The following is a 19199-nucleotide window of genomic DNA, read 5'->3' on the forward strand; positions in this document are numbered from 1 at the left end:
AAATAATGAGTGAAGTCAATTAACTATTGGCACGTGCGGATATAAGCCCGCCTCCATCCCATCAGAAAACGTGCGGACATTGGCAGAAAAAAAATCCACAGGTGTAAGTAGCTAACCTGACTTGCCAGATGATTCCGCGAATCCAGCTGCCTCGCAAGGTAAGTAAGTAGCACCAACTTGTTATATATTTTTCAAACAGAAATAGCAGAGGTTTTAAATGTTAGCCTAACATTTGTTAATGAAGGGGTATACTTAAATGTTCATATACTGACAGATCTGCTGTAGTTGTAGGATGTCAAACTTTTCCCAAATAGGCATCAGTAAATTATTTTAAGGCTTGAATGTGATATAGGGACAGAGGAGACGGCCAGCTGATCCTCCAGCGCATAGTGGGGTGAGTGGGGGGCAAGTAACGTGAATTTTATAGGCTATGGAGTTATTTTATAGGATTTATCATTAATATGAATGACATTCCATGGTCTAATAAGCCTAAATGAAATCCGTTCATTAGGACATATAGAAATAGCCTATAAATGCACACATGCGTCTCTTTTACCATGCGCGTCTCTTTCTAACAGGACCTCAAGTCACCAGCAACGGGCTCTGGGTCTGAGGATGGGGAGCAAACGGCTGCAGCTGGCCCCGGTTCTCCCTCATGCATGAGGCTATCGGCGGGAGGCCGTCGGCGCTCCCTCCCGCTTTAACAGACTCATGTGGAGGACCAGCAGCCGGAGTCAGCCGCTGTGCGCTCCCCATCCAGCCCCGATCCCAGTCCCCCTGACGAGCAACCGGGGCCATCAGATGCTGCTGCCCGCTCCCATGTGTGACCTCCGCGGCTTCCTCGGGTCCCCCGGCAGCCAAGAGGCGAAGAGGAGAGGGAGCTGCTGGGGTTTCTCCGGGAAGTGACCGAGGACGCACGGGCTGAGCAGCAGACGGAGCGATTTTCAACTATATTAGAGACAGTTTTATTTTATTTTTTTAATGTAAAAAAATAAATAAAATGCAAATTTCTCTGCCTTTTAGGCGTAGCCTACCTCTGTTTCCATTCTCACCATATTCATAACCTTGGTCACGGTGCGTAATGACCGTTGCCATGACAGCACATATTTTCATCATGAAGGCCGGTATGTTTGTCTTTTGCTGGAATCACTTCTGTGTCTTCTCTGGATCACCAGCTGGTTTGCTGCGTTTGTTTGATGTGTCTCTCATTCAGTATTCATCATGCTTATGAATTGTGTTTGTGTGTGTTGCCATGGAATTTCTCTTCTGGAGAATAAATTCTTACTAAACATTAACAGCATTTCCTTGTTTTAAATCGCACATTTTGCTCTTACAGCTAGATCTATGGTTATTTGGGAATTGTATTTATTTATTTAGGAATAAAAAGAAAGCACTTTGGTTCATTGCCAGTAAGTGTCAAACAGCCCACATGATCGTTGTCTAATCCAAGTCGCATAAAGGATAAAAGTTGGACAATTTGTACAGCACCTTTCTTATCAGTGCTGCAAAGTGCTTCACAAAATTAAAATGTAGCATACAGCAGACAGAATAACAAAAAAACTGAATAAAAACAGAAACAGAAACGCTTTTTAGGCATTAGGGATTTTTTGTTCTACCTTTATTGAGGTAGAAAAGGCCCACTAGAGGCTGGCATAATTTAGATGAATTAAACATTAATCTGAACTTTGTTAAACGTTTTTATGTGGATAAAACATGAGCCTTAGAATAATTTAGACAGCTGTCATCCTGAGCGGGAAGAGCCTCAACGCAACGCTTCACACGTCAGTTCAATATGGCGGAGTGAAGACGTTCCAATTGACAAGCCAGGTTCACTCGCCTCCTCGCATCTTCTCCTCGTTTCCTCTGTGACCTTTGACCGAGGAGTCGAGGAAGAGACGCGAGGCGAGGAGACGAGGAGAAATCGTTACCAAATGGAATGCACCCATGGAAGCCAAGAAGGGGAGTGAGGTGTGTGTGTGTGTGTGTGTGTGTGTGTGTGTGTGTGTGTGTGTGTGTGTGTGTGTGTGTGTGTGTGCGCGTGCGCACTCTCAAACACACATGCATGTGGGGGTCTGGGAGAGGAAGTGTGTCCATCTGATGAATGGGCATGTGTGACGGTCCCATGGCTTGTTTTAACGTTCTATGTCACCTATTTCTATAATGCAGCAGGTACCTGGAGGGCGGAGTGCTGATCGCTTTAGTTGGAAGCACCTGGGCCCGGTGCTCCCATGCTATAAGACCCCGCCTCTCTGGCTGAGAGCTCTCTCTTTCCTTTCTGCCTCGATCGCGCATTGTTGTTTTGTTTGCAGCCATCCAACATCTCTTCCTTATATCACACATTGCACACATGCACACCTGCACCCTCACCACTGACTTTACTGACAACCACACCTCATCGTATCCTTGGTTTCGCTTGTGTTTTCTGTTATATACTTTATTTAAATAAATTACTCATGTTTTTGGCTTTCAGCCTGCGTCCCCCTCTCTTTTGTCATGGCTCCAGAGCCAGGTCGTGACAGCATGTGCCTGAACTCAATTTTATACACCAATTGTAGTCTCACCCATTCATTTCTAATGACCGGTCATTTTGACCGGGAACACCACAGGTGTACAAAAGTTAAATAAAACACCCAACATTTAATGAAAATAATCAAAATGTATTTTGTGTGTTCAGATGCCCTGTGTGGACAGAGTCATGGAACCTTATGACAATCAGATTAAATGAAGTACATTTTTCAGAGAGAAAACTTGTAAATTGGTCCAATTTGACCAGAACACAACAGGAGGGTTAATGCTTGCTTTATTTTATGTTTGTTTTATTTTATGTTTATATTTTATGTGTATCTATTTTTAACCTGCGTCTCATAACTCTCAAAGTGAGTGCTCCTCAGCCCTTTTTTTCCCCTGTCAATGGGGTAATGTGTTTATTGTACTATTTGCAATGCCGTGCTATCTAATGCACTTTACTCTGTATGTGATTTGTAAGTTGAGGAGTGACACATAAATAAAAGATTGTCTGTCTGTCTGTCTGTCTGTTTGTCTGTCTGTCTATCTTTGAGCTAATTTCTATTTGAACACCAGTTGCTCTACCATATAGTTTTATATAAAAAGCAGCCCTCCAATGCTGGCAGTCAGTGCTGTGTGAGCTGAACGCTGAACACAAGAGGGCGCACTGCACTCAAAAAAGGCCTTTCTACTACTGTGCCAAAGGGAGAGGGGAGGGGAGAGTAGAAAAGGATAAAAAAAAATCACTTCACTGAACTGACGCATCACACTCTTGCTTGGTAGTTTTTTCAATTTTCTTGTGAAATACAGTAGAAGGGCTCTGTACTCAGCTGGTTGGGTTCAGAAATCCCTCAGCACTAAGATTTGTTTGTCCTATAATGTGTATAGGCATGGGGCAGGGGCGGTCTTACCATTAGGCAAAGGTAGGCGACTACCTTAGGCCCCAGCAGCCAGAGGGCCCCACAATATACTAGAATACAACTTAAATAAACATATTTCTCATCCGTTTAAAAGAAACAGACACACTAAAAGAACCCCTCTTTTTGTTACAATAAAAATGTTTTCATCTTATGTCAGGTTATAGTGGTAATGGGCTATTCCACTTAACCTCTAGCGCAATATTGCCTCTTGACTTTAACCTTATTTTGCTTTGCCACTGCACCATTTTCTGCGAGATGCAAAGAACTTAGCAAGTGGTGGAAAATAGAAGGTATATAAGACATTAGATAAATACAGGATAAGATAAATTAAAAAAAACAATTAAAGAGATAATACTGTAAAGTGTATAAGAGGAGAGAATAAATTATATTTAAAAAAAAAAAAAGGGTGAATGTTGGGATTCAGGGGGCTCCATGTTTGCCTTTGTCCAGGGCCCCCAAATCACTAAGTCCGCCCCTGGCATGGGGTTCTTGTAAATTTTTATTCCACACATATCTGCAGTGAGAAAAGGAGAGGTCAGAGGTCGACTACAGGACAGGGCGGGAGAGGTGGATTCACTGTTCAAGCCCAGGTGTAAGGAGTGTCAGGAGGAGAACGGAGGAGAATTGCGGAGCCATTCACAATGAACAGTCAATCAGCAAAGAAGAGAGGAGTAATCTGGCTTTGCTTTGTTTGTGCTCTTTATTTTTGTAAAACTCTGATCTCTGTCCTCTTGTGCTTTAGAGTTTCTTGTCTAAAAAGTAACTCAGTAACTCTTACTCTGAGGACATTTTAAACTGCTGAAGCATTGTATAGCAGTACTTTTACTTCTACTTAAGTAAAATATCAGCAAAGTAGCAGTACTTCTACTTGAGTGGGACATTCTAGTACTCTTTCCACCACTGCCTCTCTCTCTCTCTCTCTCTCTCTCTCTCTCTCTCTCTCTCTCTCTCTCTCTCTCTCTCTCTCTCTCTCTCTCTCTCTCTCTCTCTCTCTCTCTCTCTCTCTCTCTCTCTCTCTCTCTCTCTCTCTCTCTCTCCCTCTCCCTCCTCTGATAGCGTGCTTTTGGGTTTTTAAAAAAAAGATCCAGTCGACCTTAAAAGCATCGTCCCAGTCGACCTTAACAAAATAAAACTAAGGGGGCTCGCTCAAGCTTTTCAAGTGACGTCTCGGTCGCTGAATGGACGCATTTTAGAGTTATGCAAATGAGAAGGGCGGGGGCTGTGGAAAACGAGTAGGTGACGTCAGTTCCCCGTTCGCAGAGAGTGAAACAAACATGGCGACAGACTGGAGTGGACAGGGGTTTACGCTAACTTTATTCGTCTTTTCTTGGTTTTTCGCGGGTGGACACGCCGAGACCGGGGGTCGCGGAGTTGGGCGGCGGCACCCGGATATTCGGCATGCGGCTGGAGAGGAGCGACAAGCTGGCAGAGACCACCAAGGAAGGGGTTATCCAGGTGACCGAGGGCAGCAACATCCTCTTCAGGTTCTACGGGCTGCAGATCGGACCGGAGACCTCGGCGCTCATCAAGTTCACGGAGCTGTACTCGAGTGATGGTGATGATGAAGACGGCCACGGAGGCACCGGCGCCACCCGCGTCCCTTTTAACAGGACTTGCTCTGAGTACACGAAGGATATAGTCGTGCGGGGGGCCATGAACGTCAGCAACCAGGGCACTTCGGGGGTGCTCAGCCTCAAAATCCTGCGGCTCCGCAAGAACGAGATGGCGAAGATGTTCGGCTTGTGCGTCCGGGAGAGCCAGGAGGAGGACAGGTGGCTCATGCTCGGGGACGACGACGGCAGGGTGCGGGTGGTGGAGGAGAAGACCTCCCTGCTGCCCATGTGGCTGCAGGTGATCATCATCTCCTTCCTGCTGGTGCTCTCCGGCATGTTCAGCGGGCTCAACCTGGGTCTGATGGCGCTGGACCCCATGGAGCTGCGCATCGTGCAGAGCTGCGGCACGGACAAGGAGAAGAAGTACGCCCGGAAAATCGAGCCCATCCGGAGGAAAGGCAACTACCTGCTGTGCTCGCTGCTCCTCGGCAACGTCCTGGTCAACACCACGCTCACCATCCTCCTGGACGACCTCATCGGCTCCGGGATCGGCGCCGTGGTCGCCTCCACCACCGGCATCGTCATTTTCGGTGAAATCGTCCCCCAGGCGCTGTGCTCTCGCCACGGCCTGGCAGTGGGAGCCAACACCATCATGGTCACCAAGTTGTTCATGCTGCTGACGTTCCCCCTGTCCTGGCCTATCAGCAAGATCCTTGACTACGTCCTGGGTCAGGAAATCGGCACGGTGTACAACCGGGAGAAGCTGGTGGAGATGCTGAAGGTGACCGAGCCCTACAACGACTTGGTGAAGGAGGAGCTCAACATGATCCAAGGCGCTCTGGAGCTCAGGACCAAAACAGTGGAGGACGTCATGACGCCGCTCGGCAACTGCTTCATGATCCACAGCGACGCCGTGTTGGACTTCAACACCATGTCGGAGATCATGGAGAGCGGGTACACGCGCATACCGGTGTTTGAGGACGAGCGCTCCAACATCGTGGATGTCCTGTTCGTCAAGGACTTGGCCTTCGTGGACCCGGACGACTGCACGACCCTCAAGACCATCACCAAGTTCTACAACCACCCGGTCCACTTCGTGTTTCACGACACCAAGCTGGACTCCATGCTGGAGGAGTTCAAGAAAGGTTTGTTTTGGAAAGGGGGGGGGGGGGGGGTAATGGGGTCAGACAGTGGGAAATCTGGGCGTTGATGCTGTCAGGCAAGTAGGAAATTCATGGTTTTGGTTTTGGTGAATTGAAACTGCAGAAGTGCTTTTGTTTGTGGAGGGTTTTGTAGCTCAAGAGAGTTAGGTGAGACTCTTTTGCTCAAGGTAACTTGTCAAAGGTTTTGCCAAAGGCCTGTGTGTGTGTGTGTGTGTGTGTGTTAGGACTGCAACTAACGATTATTTTCATTGTCGATTAATCTGTCGATTATTTTCTTGATTAATCGATTAGTTGTTTGGTCTATAAAATGTTAGAAAATGGTGAAAAATGTGGATCAGTGTTTCCCAAAGCCCAAGATGACGTCCTCAAATGTCTTGTTTTGTCCACAACCCAAAGATATTCAGTTTACTGTCATAGAGGAGTAAAGAAACCAGAAAATATTCACATTTAAGAAGCTGGAATCGGAGAATTTTTACTTATTTTTCTTAAAAAATTACTCAAACCGATTATCAAAATAGTTGGCGATTAATTTAGTAGTTGACAACTGATCGATTAATCGTTGCAGCTCTAGTGTGTGTGTGTGTGTGTGTGTGTGTGTGTGTGTGAGAGAGTGAAGCTTTAGTGAGATGAGTACAAGCAGCTGTCACTTAAAATGTAGGATTCCCACAACTGTCCACTATGTGGAAAGCACAGGTCTGCAGTGTTCCAGTGCGTTCAAAAAGGTAATTTCCCAACTGGAGATCAATATGAGGTATCACTTTATCCTTCCCTACTATGGGGATCAAAATAGTACACACACACACACACACACACACACACACACACACACACATATGAGATAGCAATATGCACTACTATTGTCCCTGAATGCAGCTGCTCCTCAGGAAGACACAGCAGCCAGAACTCAACTGAGAAACATCTTTCTTTACTGTTGTTTGCGAGTAAATAAGTGACAAAGTGTGAATGGATATACTGTGGTACCAGGCAGTGCTTCAGTGTGTTGCTCAGAGAAACTGACACGACACGTGACTGTGGACAGACAGGATGACTGTTGTGGGGATCGAACCTGAAGCCTTTCGGTTACGGGACAGGTCTCTCTGACACCACTCCACTCCACCCCCCTTCCCCTTCCCCTTCCCCCTGCTATTTATTATGTGATCAGTGGCATATTTGTTTTGCATTTTAACCCGGTTAGATTTCTACCATTTACCTGAGATCAAGAACATTGCATAGTTGCCATCATTATTATTCACTGTATTTGGCCCATTATAGCTATTCCTGTTAAGATTACTAAGAGGAGAGCAGGTCTACTTATTAGAGTCGCAAATATAATGTACAATGTTCTGATTTTTGAGGTAACAAAAATACAGTAAAATTGATGTTGTGTTGTTTAGAAACGCTGTCTTGGTGTCAAAAATGACCCCGATAAGAATTGTGATTCAATTCTACTTTTGAGTCTCTCACAGTCAGCTGCTTTCCTTCTTTCGACACACACACACACACACACACAGACACACGAGCAAACACACTCTCAGGAGGACATACACACACTGACGCCATCTCCCGCGGGGATGTATTTTTCCTTTCTCAGGCATCTCGTCTCAAGGTCACAGACAGTAGACACACACACACACACACAGACAGACACACACTGTGTTTATATCCCAGCACAGCGAGGAATGAGTTGCTGCCTGTCTCCACAGCATTGACAGTAGCATATCTTATCTGGTTGTAAGACTGTGTAGTATTGGAGCCAAGGCTAAATTTCATGGAACTTTCTCAACAAATTCAACTCAGTAACTGAGCCAGTATGAATTCATCTCATTCCTGTACAGTTTATAACTGCATCCTGATAGAATAGCTATAACTCAAAATCACAGCTTTTGCCTTTCATCTCATAAGCAGCCGGTTTGGATTGACTTTTGAGTTGCTGTAGCAGCGGAGCGCGGCGCAGCGTGACATTTGGCCAAGAAAAGGCTCTGCAGTTCATCTCAGTAGGCTTGGCTGGCGAGGTGAGAAGGGTTGGCAACAAGTCGCAGTGCCTCCGCTCAAGTCCACAAACACACACGCACACGCACACACACACACACACACACAAACACACACAAGTCCACCCTGACAGAGAGAGCTGAAGACAGTCCACATTAGCTCAAGGATGACAAAGAGATTTAAGTCGTTATGAAAGCACACTCACAGCCGCTCTGTGTAGACTCCTGAGTTTGAGGGCTATCATGTTGGAGAGTCCTCAGTGCCTCTCATTCCCGCTAGTTATATGACCCTACACATGAGATACCACCGGTTTATTGGTGATCTAAAAGTTATAATCTGCGACATTTTCCCACAAATAATCGTCCCTTTTGCTACTGTCTATCACTGATTGCTATAACACAATAATGATTCTACCTATACCCAGTGAAAATGAAAGCTTTTACATTTGGTGTTCTAAACACCCGGTGTCTGGTAGGCGTTTCTTTAGGAAGATCCTCTGGCGGACAGCGGTTTGTTTTGAATAAACAGAAGAAGAAGAACTGGGTAGTTAGCATGAGCAGCAGCGACAGCCGCCATGGCTGAACAGACACAGAAAAGAGCGCCGCCTACAGAAACTCAAACTTCATCAACAGAAAATCCAAGGCGTCACAGTATCGCTCCCCACACTGTTTGATTGACAGGTGATCTCTGGGAAGTGCAGTGCAGAAACGCCGCAGCAATGAGCGCTTGACACCAAAGATGTCGCCCAAAAAAAAACAAACCCCATTTACCACTTTAAGCCGTAACTGTGTTGCTTGTGGCTCCGTAGCGGTGGATTGCGTTGGCATGGTAACATACAGGATTGATTGGCCACCAGCCCCCCCTGCCTCTCCTCTGACCCGACTCCCCGCTCGCAGCTCGAGTTCCACTCCCTTGGCCCTTGGCATCGGTTGCCATGGCGATGGCATCCAACAGCGCCGTGTGTGTACACAGGTTGGGTTGTCTTGCCCCCTCTGCCACCTCCCACCTCCCCCTCCCTGACTCACATGTAGTCAGGTACACAGTGGGCCGGCATGTTGGAGGATTTTCTCTTTATTTTCAGCCTTTTTTTTTTTACCTAGAGAACTTTCACTGACCACGCATGCTCTCTTTCAGCACCGCTCTGCCTCACACTCACACAGTTGTACCCATTCACAGCTGGGAGCCGCCCAGCACAGCCCCGGTCTTATACTGTTGGTCCCTGTTGTGGGTTCAGTGCCTTGCTCACCGGCACCTCGGCAGTTGCTGACAGAGTGTTCGGGTACAGGTCGTGTATTCAAACTTTATTTCAGACTCAGGATCCAGATAAAAAAAAAAAAACAGGACATAAGATACAATGAATTACATACAAAGGATCAATAAAAGATCATGGTTTGAAATATATATTAATGTCTTACAAAGAGACAACTGTACCAATGCCTCCACAGCTGGGATTGGTAGCATATAGTACTAAACCTTATGTTTGATTAGGGCTGGGTGATAATTCAATATTATCGTTTATCGTCTTTCAGTGGAATCATATCGTGCCGTCATTTCTGCTGTCTAAATTGATGATGACAAGCAGATTTTACTTAAAAACTCTCATAAAATGAGGTATGGTAGGAATATTATTTGAATATTTCTGTTTTGTTTGACATCACACCTAACATTACCATTCGGTTCAATGAGATGAACATTAATTTGATTATTTAACGTGATTTTGCATACATGAACCATATCGTGAGATATATTGATATCGAGAAAAATCCTTATGATTATCATGATATTGATTTCAACCATATCGCCCAGCCCTATGTTTGATAAAACCAAGATGATTTCATTTACAGAGTCATTAAGCCGGCAGATAAATTTATACATGAGATTTCTTAAAACAGCTTGGAAAGTATTGACTCCTGCAGCCACAAACATTTCACTTGCACTACACCATCTAGGTCTTTTAAGTAATATTCGCATGGCATCATTATAAGCTACTTGAAGTCTCTGTAAGCTTTACTTTTCTTTACTTTCCCCACACCGATTTTCCCAGTCAGTCCAGGATTTGAGCTGGTGACGTTGTGAAATGATCGAGTTTACATGCATAACCCGGCAACTGGGAATCATCAGGTTACAGCAATAATTCGATTGATGCGTTTACATGCACTCTAGTAATGCGATAACAGGGAAGACCCTGGTTTACATGATTCAGTCATGGTATTTCTCTCCTTAACGAAGTGAAGGGAAACTCAAACTTCCTGCCAGTTGATATGGATTTTGAACATGGTGCCGCACCTTGCTCATTTTCACATGTTCAGGTTTCTGTGTCTCATTAAAACAGTTTCCCCATCAGTTTCCTGCTTCTGGGGACGTTGTTCTCTATCTGGTTTGCGCTCATGCTCAGATATAAAAAAAAACAACGTATAGAATGAGATCAGACTAAGGGTAAACATGCGCTGAATAATTCAAAAGATTGGGCAAAAACCTCGCTGTGTTAATGGGGTTTCTCATAATGCGATAACAGCCTTTATCTGATTAAGGAAATCGCACTCTGCTGTTTACACTTCAATAATCAGAGAAATACCTTTAGACTATGATCGTTTTATTAGTGTGTATGTAAACACGCTCACTGTTAAGACATTGGCCACAGAGGCGAGGGAGTCTCATCGGTGTATTCTTGCAGAGTCACACTGACGTTTCTCCTTCACACAGTGTTTTCTTTCTGAGTCATACCATAGGAAACCTTACAGCAGTGTGAGTGTGTTGCATATTTGACTCATTACTCTCCTCATCAACCACGATGTCGGTCCACATGTGACCTTTGAGAACAGACTGTGAAGTTGCCTTATTAGATGAGATGAAAGTTTAATGACAAATTGCCCTGTTGCCTCTGCAAATAATCACAAATGAGACGGCTTGCCCATCACAATTTCAAAAACTCTCCATCCAGATTATATTATTTGCACTTAATAAACTTGGAATGACATTTTTAAGTTGTTGCTTACATTCTAGGAAGCCAATGCCATCGCTGGAAAGATTTGTGGCTCAGAAATAAACATAATTCTGCATATATATATATATATATATATCTCGATCCACATATATAGGATTAGGGATGGGAGGATATAAGATTTTGTCTTTTATCGCGATAAAAATACTCAAGATCATTTTATCTTGGTGAATTTCAATTATCGGGATAATCGTGAATATCCTCACATGAGCGTGAATATCCTCACAAGTGACTTGAAAAAGCTGTCTAGCTCACTAACCTACAAGTTATTCATTTACTGTGCATTTACAACACATAACTAATTGAACCATGTGAATGCTTGGATGTCAGGTTGATAGGTAGATTCTTTTTATTAATGGATTTTTTTCTCTCATTGTGATTACCTGCTGGGTGCTGGATTCCAGTATGTTTTAGTGCCATTTTAAGAGTTTTAAGCATATTTTGATGATTTTCGGGATAATATTGTCAATCACAATTATTTTGGCCAGGATAATCGTGACATGAAATTTTCATATCGTCCCATGCCTATATAGGATTATACATGATTAACTGGGCCGCCCCTTGCTCCAGGCCTACGGTTTCAAGACTAAACAGCATTCCAGTTGAACCGTCTCGCCTTTCTGCCTTTCAGGAAACGGGACAGGCTCGGGTTTGGTGTGTGGTTGTCAGGTTTGTCTAGGTTGTCCCCTGTCTGGGTTTTATCAGTGTGCAGGCACTTATCTGGCCACCCCACCCGGTATTTAGGACCCGGCCGTGAGTGCTACAGTTCGATGACAGTTGATTTAGTCGTGGCTACGCAGCTGTATGAGATCTGCTTTTTTTTCTGTCTTTCTCTTCTTTCCTTCATCTTTTCTGTTTCTGTCTCTCAGTCGGTTCTTTCATTCTTGCCACTTTTAAATAATCACTCTTTTTTTTTTGCCTCCCCCTCCCTTGTCTTTCTTTCTTTCTTTCATCAACTTTCTTAACTCTTCACTGTGTCATGTGTTCTTACAGAGTGGCCTCAGTGACCTTTGTACCACACACACACTCTCACACTTTAACCTCCCCCTCTACTAAGGCTGGGCTTGGATAACTCCTGTGCCTGACACTCCCTGTAGCTACACACACACACACACCACACACACAGAGTTTTATGACTTTGTGTAAAAGGTTGCTCAATCTCTGGTTGATAAGACCTGAATCTCCACTCCTCTTTTTGTATGATGGGTGTGCCTCTCTCTCTCTCTCTCTCTCTCTCTCTCTCTCCTCCATCCTAACCCTCCACTCCCCCTTTTTCTCTCTCCCTCTCCCTTCTCTCTCTCCGTCCATCTATCCATGTGTTTTTTCGTCTTGTCTGTGACTGTCTAGGAAGTAAGAACAACGTCAGCTACTCTTGGATGAATGTTCTGAAATACCTGCTGTGTGTTTCTTTATTGGCACAAAAAGAAAAAAACAACACGTTGTGGCAGAAAGCTGTCATCATGGGTTACATAACAACGGCTGCGTTCACACTGCTGTTCAAAGTTGCCCAAGTATGATTTTCTTTTTCCCCTCACGTGACTCAGTTTTGATGTTTGTGTCAACGGCGAAAAGCTGCAAGCAACCTACATGCGACTTGCATTTGAACGCTAAAATCTGAATTTCTCAGTGTTGCCATGACAATATGGAAATCTTGCATCATTCACCGGTGACTAGTGTCATAATTTTGAAGCGCTGCAGCGGCTCCACACGAAATCTAACACAACAATGGAAAGAAAGCCAAATAGACGCCATGACCAAAGTATCTTCAAAACAACCAGGAGAAGTGTGTGTGTCCAAAAATAGATGTGATGTCTTTTGTTGTTGTCCTTTCAACATCACTGTCAGTTCATATTGCTATCAGATATGTGTTACATCTTAGAAGAGACTTGAACATCTATCTGTCTGTCTGTCTGTCTGTCTGTCTGTCTGGCTGGCTATTGTTTGTGCTGTATTTTATGTCGACCTGCCCTGGGATTGCAGATGGAAAAAATTAGCAAATAGCTATAATCTGGTGCAAAGCATCTTTTCTCTTTTCTGAGATCAATGTTCTCTTTTGCACATGGTCCCTGACAAATAAACTTAATAAACTAAACTAATCTATCTATCTATCTATTAGGGATGTTAATGATTAATCGATGATCATTTTATCACTGTTAAGAATTTGATCGATCAAGCGTATATTAACGGATTAATCGACAATGTAGGCTATGTGCTATTTCTCATTTCTTGCTGAAATGATTTACCACCACGAGGGCGCAATTTAACTGTCACCTCTTATACAGAGGAAGAAGAAAGCCAAGCAAGCGGGGGCGAAAAGTCCAGTGAAGGAGAATTACACCCAAAAAGACAACGTTGTAAACATCATTGTAAACATTGTAATACCATGTTGAAATACAAACACACATTTTCTATTTTCTATGTCAAAAGCTGTTTTTTTACATAATGATTAATCGATTAACTGGTTGTCAACGTGACAAATTTGCATCCCTATCTATCTGTCTGTCTATCTGTCAATCTGTCTGTCTATCTATCTATCTATCTATCTATCTGTCTATCTATCTGTCTATCTGTCTGTCTATCTGTCTATCTGTCTGTCTATCTATCTATCTATCTATCTATCTATCTATCTATCTATCTATCTATCTATCTATCTATCTATCTGTCTGTCTGTCTCTCTGTGTTTTCACTGGGTTGTGTACTGTAGGTTTGTGTGTCCATGCACCTTTTGACTTTCTGTTTTCATGAGACAGACCCTCAGGTGTTTTGCTGAGTCACAGAGAGTAAAAACACACACATACACACACACACATACACATCAGTGTTCACTCACACACACCAGCGTTCACTCACACACACACACACACACACACGCTTGTCAGCTGACTTCCCTGTCTTCCCTTCCCTGCCTTCATTTGAGGAAGACAGAACCTGCACCATTGATTTAGGACTGCAAACTACATTTCTACTTTGCTGTTGTGACAGCTTCCAAAAACACTTTCCTAAGAACAGCAGCTTAATCCAAAAGATCATCATCTTGACAGATAAACTGACATTTTTAGGTTATAAAGCATATTTTCCTTAAGGGAGTGCTCTTTAATTAGACCCATTATGTATATCTGGCTATATGCAGGCCCTTAAAATGTGTAAAAAAGTCTTAAATTATCTATATTTAAGGCCTTAAAAACATGTCTTAAATTCAGTAATTGTTTATCACATGTCCACTATTAGATTAATACAGAACACAGTTAATACAATATGCCAAACATGTTTTGATTTCATCACATCGGCTTTAAGAAACACAGTTGGACATCATTTATTAGCTTTGTTCATTCATTTTATGCAAGCTTTTTGTTTTTTAATTAGTCTTAAATCCATTTCCAGGTAGCATTAAAAAGGTCTTAAAATTTAGCTTCCTGAAAAATGCAGATACCCTGTATATGCAAAGCTCCTATACATATATTATCTATCTATACATCTATTTTCTAGTACTATCCTACTAATGTAGTATACTGTATTCTAATACAGTACTGCAAGTAAGGATTCCCCAGTGGAAAAGACTCGTCTAACCCTGCCAGTGGTAGTGTGCGTTCACACTAGACATGTTTGGAACGATTTATTCAAACTCTGGAGCGTTTACTCCTTTAGTTCAGTTTGTTGTTTGGTTTGAACTTGGGTGACGCCAACTAACGGCACTGAGATACCTGAAAGTGTGAGTCTCTGTCCTCTAACCAGCGAAATATGGTTTGGTTCATCAGGAGTGAGAACGTAATCCCAACCATACAGGAAACGACCCCAAAGCACCAGGTTTTATGGGTATAAGGAGATGTTCGTATTGAGCTATTTCTTCATGTGTTCTTACCTGGAATGAACACCAGAGAGGGGAAACTATAGCAAAGAGTGCAGACAAATCCATAATGTTTGGCTAAAGTCACAAAGACTGGAATCAGATTTGTTTTGACTCTAACCTTGCAGGACGACAGGTCACCAAAACTCTGTCCAATAAACGAGCTGCTTGTGAGTCGCTGTGACTTTTGTTTACAAGCCCTGCTTCTCTTGTAGTCGGGCAGTGTGAACCTAAACGGACCAAATACAAAAAAGGCAACAAAGTAAACTTTTCCACTCTGGTAAAGACCAAAGAAAACAAACTTGTCAGTGTGATCGCAGCCTTCGAGCCAAGAGTGTTGAGCTACACAGGACCAGGTCTAGCCTTCTTGATCCTCCCGCCGTTTCTGACAGTTTCTTAACAGGCAACGGTCAACATTGGTGTTTTGTGCCGTTTGGGAAGTGGAATGACTTCAAACCAGGGCCGCATGGACTATTGTCCCGTGCCTCATCAAAGCTCATACAATCAGTTACAGTCACTCTTCTCTCCCTGTCTAATTCCCTCTGTGTTCTTATCAGCCGCCTTCTGCTTTTCTCTCTTTTCCTGTCTTGTCATTGGAGCTGGAAGTGCTGACGGTGCAGCCACAGTCCGCTCGCCTCCCCGACTTGGTGTGTGTGTGTGTGTGTGTGTGTGTGTTTTTGTGTGTTTGTGTGTGCGTCGTCACATCAACACTTCCAGACTACCATCCTCTAATGATATCAGTCAGCACAGAGAAGGGACAGCTCAGCAGAAATGACACACAGCTTGTCTTGTCGATTTGCTTTAAACGAGGTTCGTTTTGCTGTGCGTCACATGATGTAATGTACTTATGTAAACCCAGTAGTGGAATTCCTCTCATTTTCAAAGCCTCAGTGGATGGGAAGGTCACAGTGGAGGGATTTTAGTTTCCACAACTAATAATCAGACAATATTGGCATAATGGCAGTATTAAAGCCTCTGTTGTAATTAAAGTTGGTCGGTTGATATAAGGTGCAATAATGCGAAATAATGGTGATAATCATTTTAGCCAAAATTTTGCAGCCCTCCTTTCCCTCAAATCAGTGTAGATCTATCTGCAGGAGACTCCAGCTTTAGCCACCGTTACTGGAAAAACAGGTTGGAAGAGCTTGGCCTGACCCGCAAGCTGAAGCCTTTGTGTGTGTAAGTGTGTGTGTGTGTGTGTGTGTGTGTGTGTGTGGTTAGTGGTGCATATTTGTGAGCGTCCTTGTGCGTTTCATCCCTCAGCGCATGCAGGTTTTCCAGTTTGTGTCTGTGGTCAGTGCTGTTGATATGCGGTGGGTTGTGTTTTTGCGTGGGTGGTATGCATGTGGCATTCCTTTCCCATACAAACTCATCGTCCTCACTCCCCCCCCCCCCCCGTCCTTTTGTCACTGATGTTTCATGTCAACAAACACACAGGCTCGCATGCTGGTGACGGGATAGCTAAAGGTTACAGAAGCAGGCCGAAAGGTCACCCAGTTGAATTACTGGACCTGCTGGGAGAATCGAAGTGAATGAGTTGTCGCTGCTCCTCTCCTTCAGCGACTACTGCCGAGATGCCCTTGAGCAAGACGCTTAAATGGATAGTTCACCAATTCCACATAAATGCAGTAAATAGAGTCCTGTGCTGTAGGCTTCAGAAGGGGCAAAAATGTCCATGAATGTTCTCCATACAGTTCGTGCAGGACAATCCAAGTATTCTGATGCCATATGATCGAAAAAAAAAAACATTTTATCAATTTTTTAATGAAAAAGAGTCGTCCTCCATTGTATTCGGCTTCCGTGTTCCCAAACCTGGACGTTTTCTTGCCCTTTTTGGATCCATGAGGATGAGTAGATCATGACCAAATTAAAATTTTTGGGTGAACTATTCCTTTAACCTTCAGTTGCCCTGTGGCTGGTGCTGATAAAGAGTAAACGTGCTCAGAAAACTTTTCCCTGGTGAAATAAAGGTTTGAAAATTATTCCTGACATCTTTGTGAGGCAGTTTATTGCTACAGAAGGCAGCAGGAAATACTAAACCTAGCTTAGCTGTTTCAGATTTTGCAGGGCGAGGCGAAAGAGGAGGAAATTGCAACATCCGATTTTTGTCCTTTGGATTTGAATGTGTTGTTGTGCCCCGTTTGATCGTCTTGTGTTTGTACCATCAACTTCTCTGGCTCTGTGAGGCATAGATATTTAGAGGAGTCAGGCTGTGTGTGTGTGTGTGTGTGTGTGACAGACAGCGATATTAGCTGCTTAACTGATTTTCTAGCTGTTGGGCCTAAGTCTGTGCTGCCTTGTTAACCTCAATTAGTCTTAAGCACCAAGGTCTGGTTTGACCGTTTGAAAATACGATTTAGGAGCGCTACTTGATACCAGAAGTGTCCATGGCAGACACACAGCAGGTGCCCTTCAGAATGGGTGCTATAAGAATATATTGAAAACCAAAGAGCGTCCGAGGCACTCTGTTGGATAGCAAAAGTTAAAACCCTTTACTTTACATTGGCAATCTGAAAATTTAAACTGACTGATCGCATTTAAAAGCCAAAAGTGATTCTTACAATTACTTACTTAGTCTGACCAGCAGCCATGAAAATTAATTAATGTTCTGTCGGTCGACTAATTGATTTATCGACTGATCGCTTCAGCACTGCGGGTCGGTATCAGAGTAGGTCAGTGGTCTGTAACCATGTGCCATCGAGAGCCAAGAGACTGAAGGTTTTCATTTCAGCGAAAAACCACAGTAGCTGAGGGGAACTGAGCAGTGAAATCGGCTGCTGTCGTGAAAACCTGCCAGCTAAACAACATTATTTTCATGAGGTCATTTATGTTCTGCGGTGTGTTGTAAGTCAAAGGAACAGAAGCTACGACTCGCGGCGCGTGACAGAGGTCAACAGTGTGTTTCTCACTTCCCGTTTTGATGCATGTTACTTCTCCGATCTCACAGTTCCCCCCCCCCCCCTCCTCGTTTGGGAGAAAATCTTTTTTGCAGCGCCATTTGTGGAAGCTTGTCTGTCGTGTCGTACGCACAACTTTGTAAGTGGGTGAACTGTAACTTGGCCTCTGCAGCAGCGAATGCCTTTAAGGATTAGCTTCAAAGACAAAGCCAGTGAGTAGAGGGGTTTGTTTGCTGCTTGTGTGAATACAGAGAGAACGGAGGCCGGAGGTTATAAGACCAGATCCTCCATGTTGCATCCTCTGCTCCAGTCTCTACCTGTGTCCTCTTCTCATTAGTCACAACGTTATGTTTGAGCTCTTTCCTTACTATCAAGTGTCAGAGGCCGATTTGCGTTGCGTACACTTCGCCAAAGCCACCTCAGCAGACAGCCGTAGGCCTAATAATACCACAACTGCAATCTACAAATAAAAAGATGAAGAACAATAAATCAACAAATACAACATTCAAAAGTAAAAGGAAATACAAGCAAATAAGCAAGGAACATACAATCCACTCATAAAACAGGGCATCCATAGGACCTTGAAGTCTAAAAACATCTTAAATTATCTACATTTAAGACTTTCAAGAGTATCAAAATGTTTTTTCATATCCAATGACAGATTCCTTTGTGTTGCATATAAACTATTCAATAGTAGCACAATATGCAAAACAGGTTTCTTTTTTCATTGTATATGCTAAACACAGTTGGACTTCATTTCCCTTAAAAATGTAGTTCCTGGTTAATTTCCTTTTTCTTGCTCTGCCGTTTGTGTTCAGTCAGAAATAGGCTGGATTTGCAGTCTTTGTTTCTTTATTTTGTTTTTAAAATTCATTTACAGGTAGCATTAAAACAGTCTTAGAAGCACAGGTAGCATTAAAATGGTCTTAAAAAGTCTTAAATTTGGCTTTCTGAAACCTGCATTATACCTTTATAAAAAGCGAGGTAGAGAACAATTAATAAAAGATTAATACGTAAAGGCAAGTTTATAAAAGTGTGTTCTCAAGTGCATCGATTTAAAAGGTGACACTGATTTTTCCAGCCTGAGCTCGTTTCAAAGTCCAGGAGCCCTGATGATCCGTCACCATCAGCTCAGGGTGTCTGTATAAGCCAGGAGCGGTGGAAGGAAAGATTTTAGAAATAAAAATTCTCTGTCTGTCATGTCAACTCCTCGGTTCAAAGTGACAGCTGTGTGTATTTCTGTGTGAGCCTGAGGCCGGCGGGCTGTGCTGATTGGGTCACCTTATGTCGTGTTTCGTGACAAACACGCTCACCGCGGCTGCAGACC

General features: G+C 43.5%; 1 protein-coding gene across 1 annotated transcript in view; it reads left to right on the plus strand.

Annotated features, from left to right (window-relative positions):
* Positions 1-4699: 4699 nt before the first annotated feature.
* The window catches only part of LOC139650859 (metal transporter CNNM4), a 43034-nt gene continuing 28534 nt past the window's right edge, over positions 4700-19199 (plus strand). Inside the window, 2 exon segments of the mRNA XM_071527643.1 lie at positions 4700-4783; positions 4785-6123. Coding sequence (XP_071383744.1) covers positions 4700-4783; positions 4785-6123 — 1423 coding nt within the window.

This window comes from Centroberyx affinis, unplaced genomic scaffold (assembly GCF_046629955.1).
Source record: "Centroberyx affinis isolate AG114_WGS23_722 - 3 ecotype Tasmania unplaced genomic scaffold, CSIRO-AGI_Caff_v1 ptg001560l_1, whole genome shotgun sequence".
In the NCBI taxonomy this organism is placed as follows: domain Eukaryota; kingdom Metazoa; phylum Chordata; class Actinopteri; order Beryciformes; family Berycidae; genus Centroberyx; species Centroberyx affinis.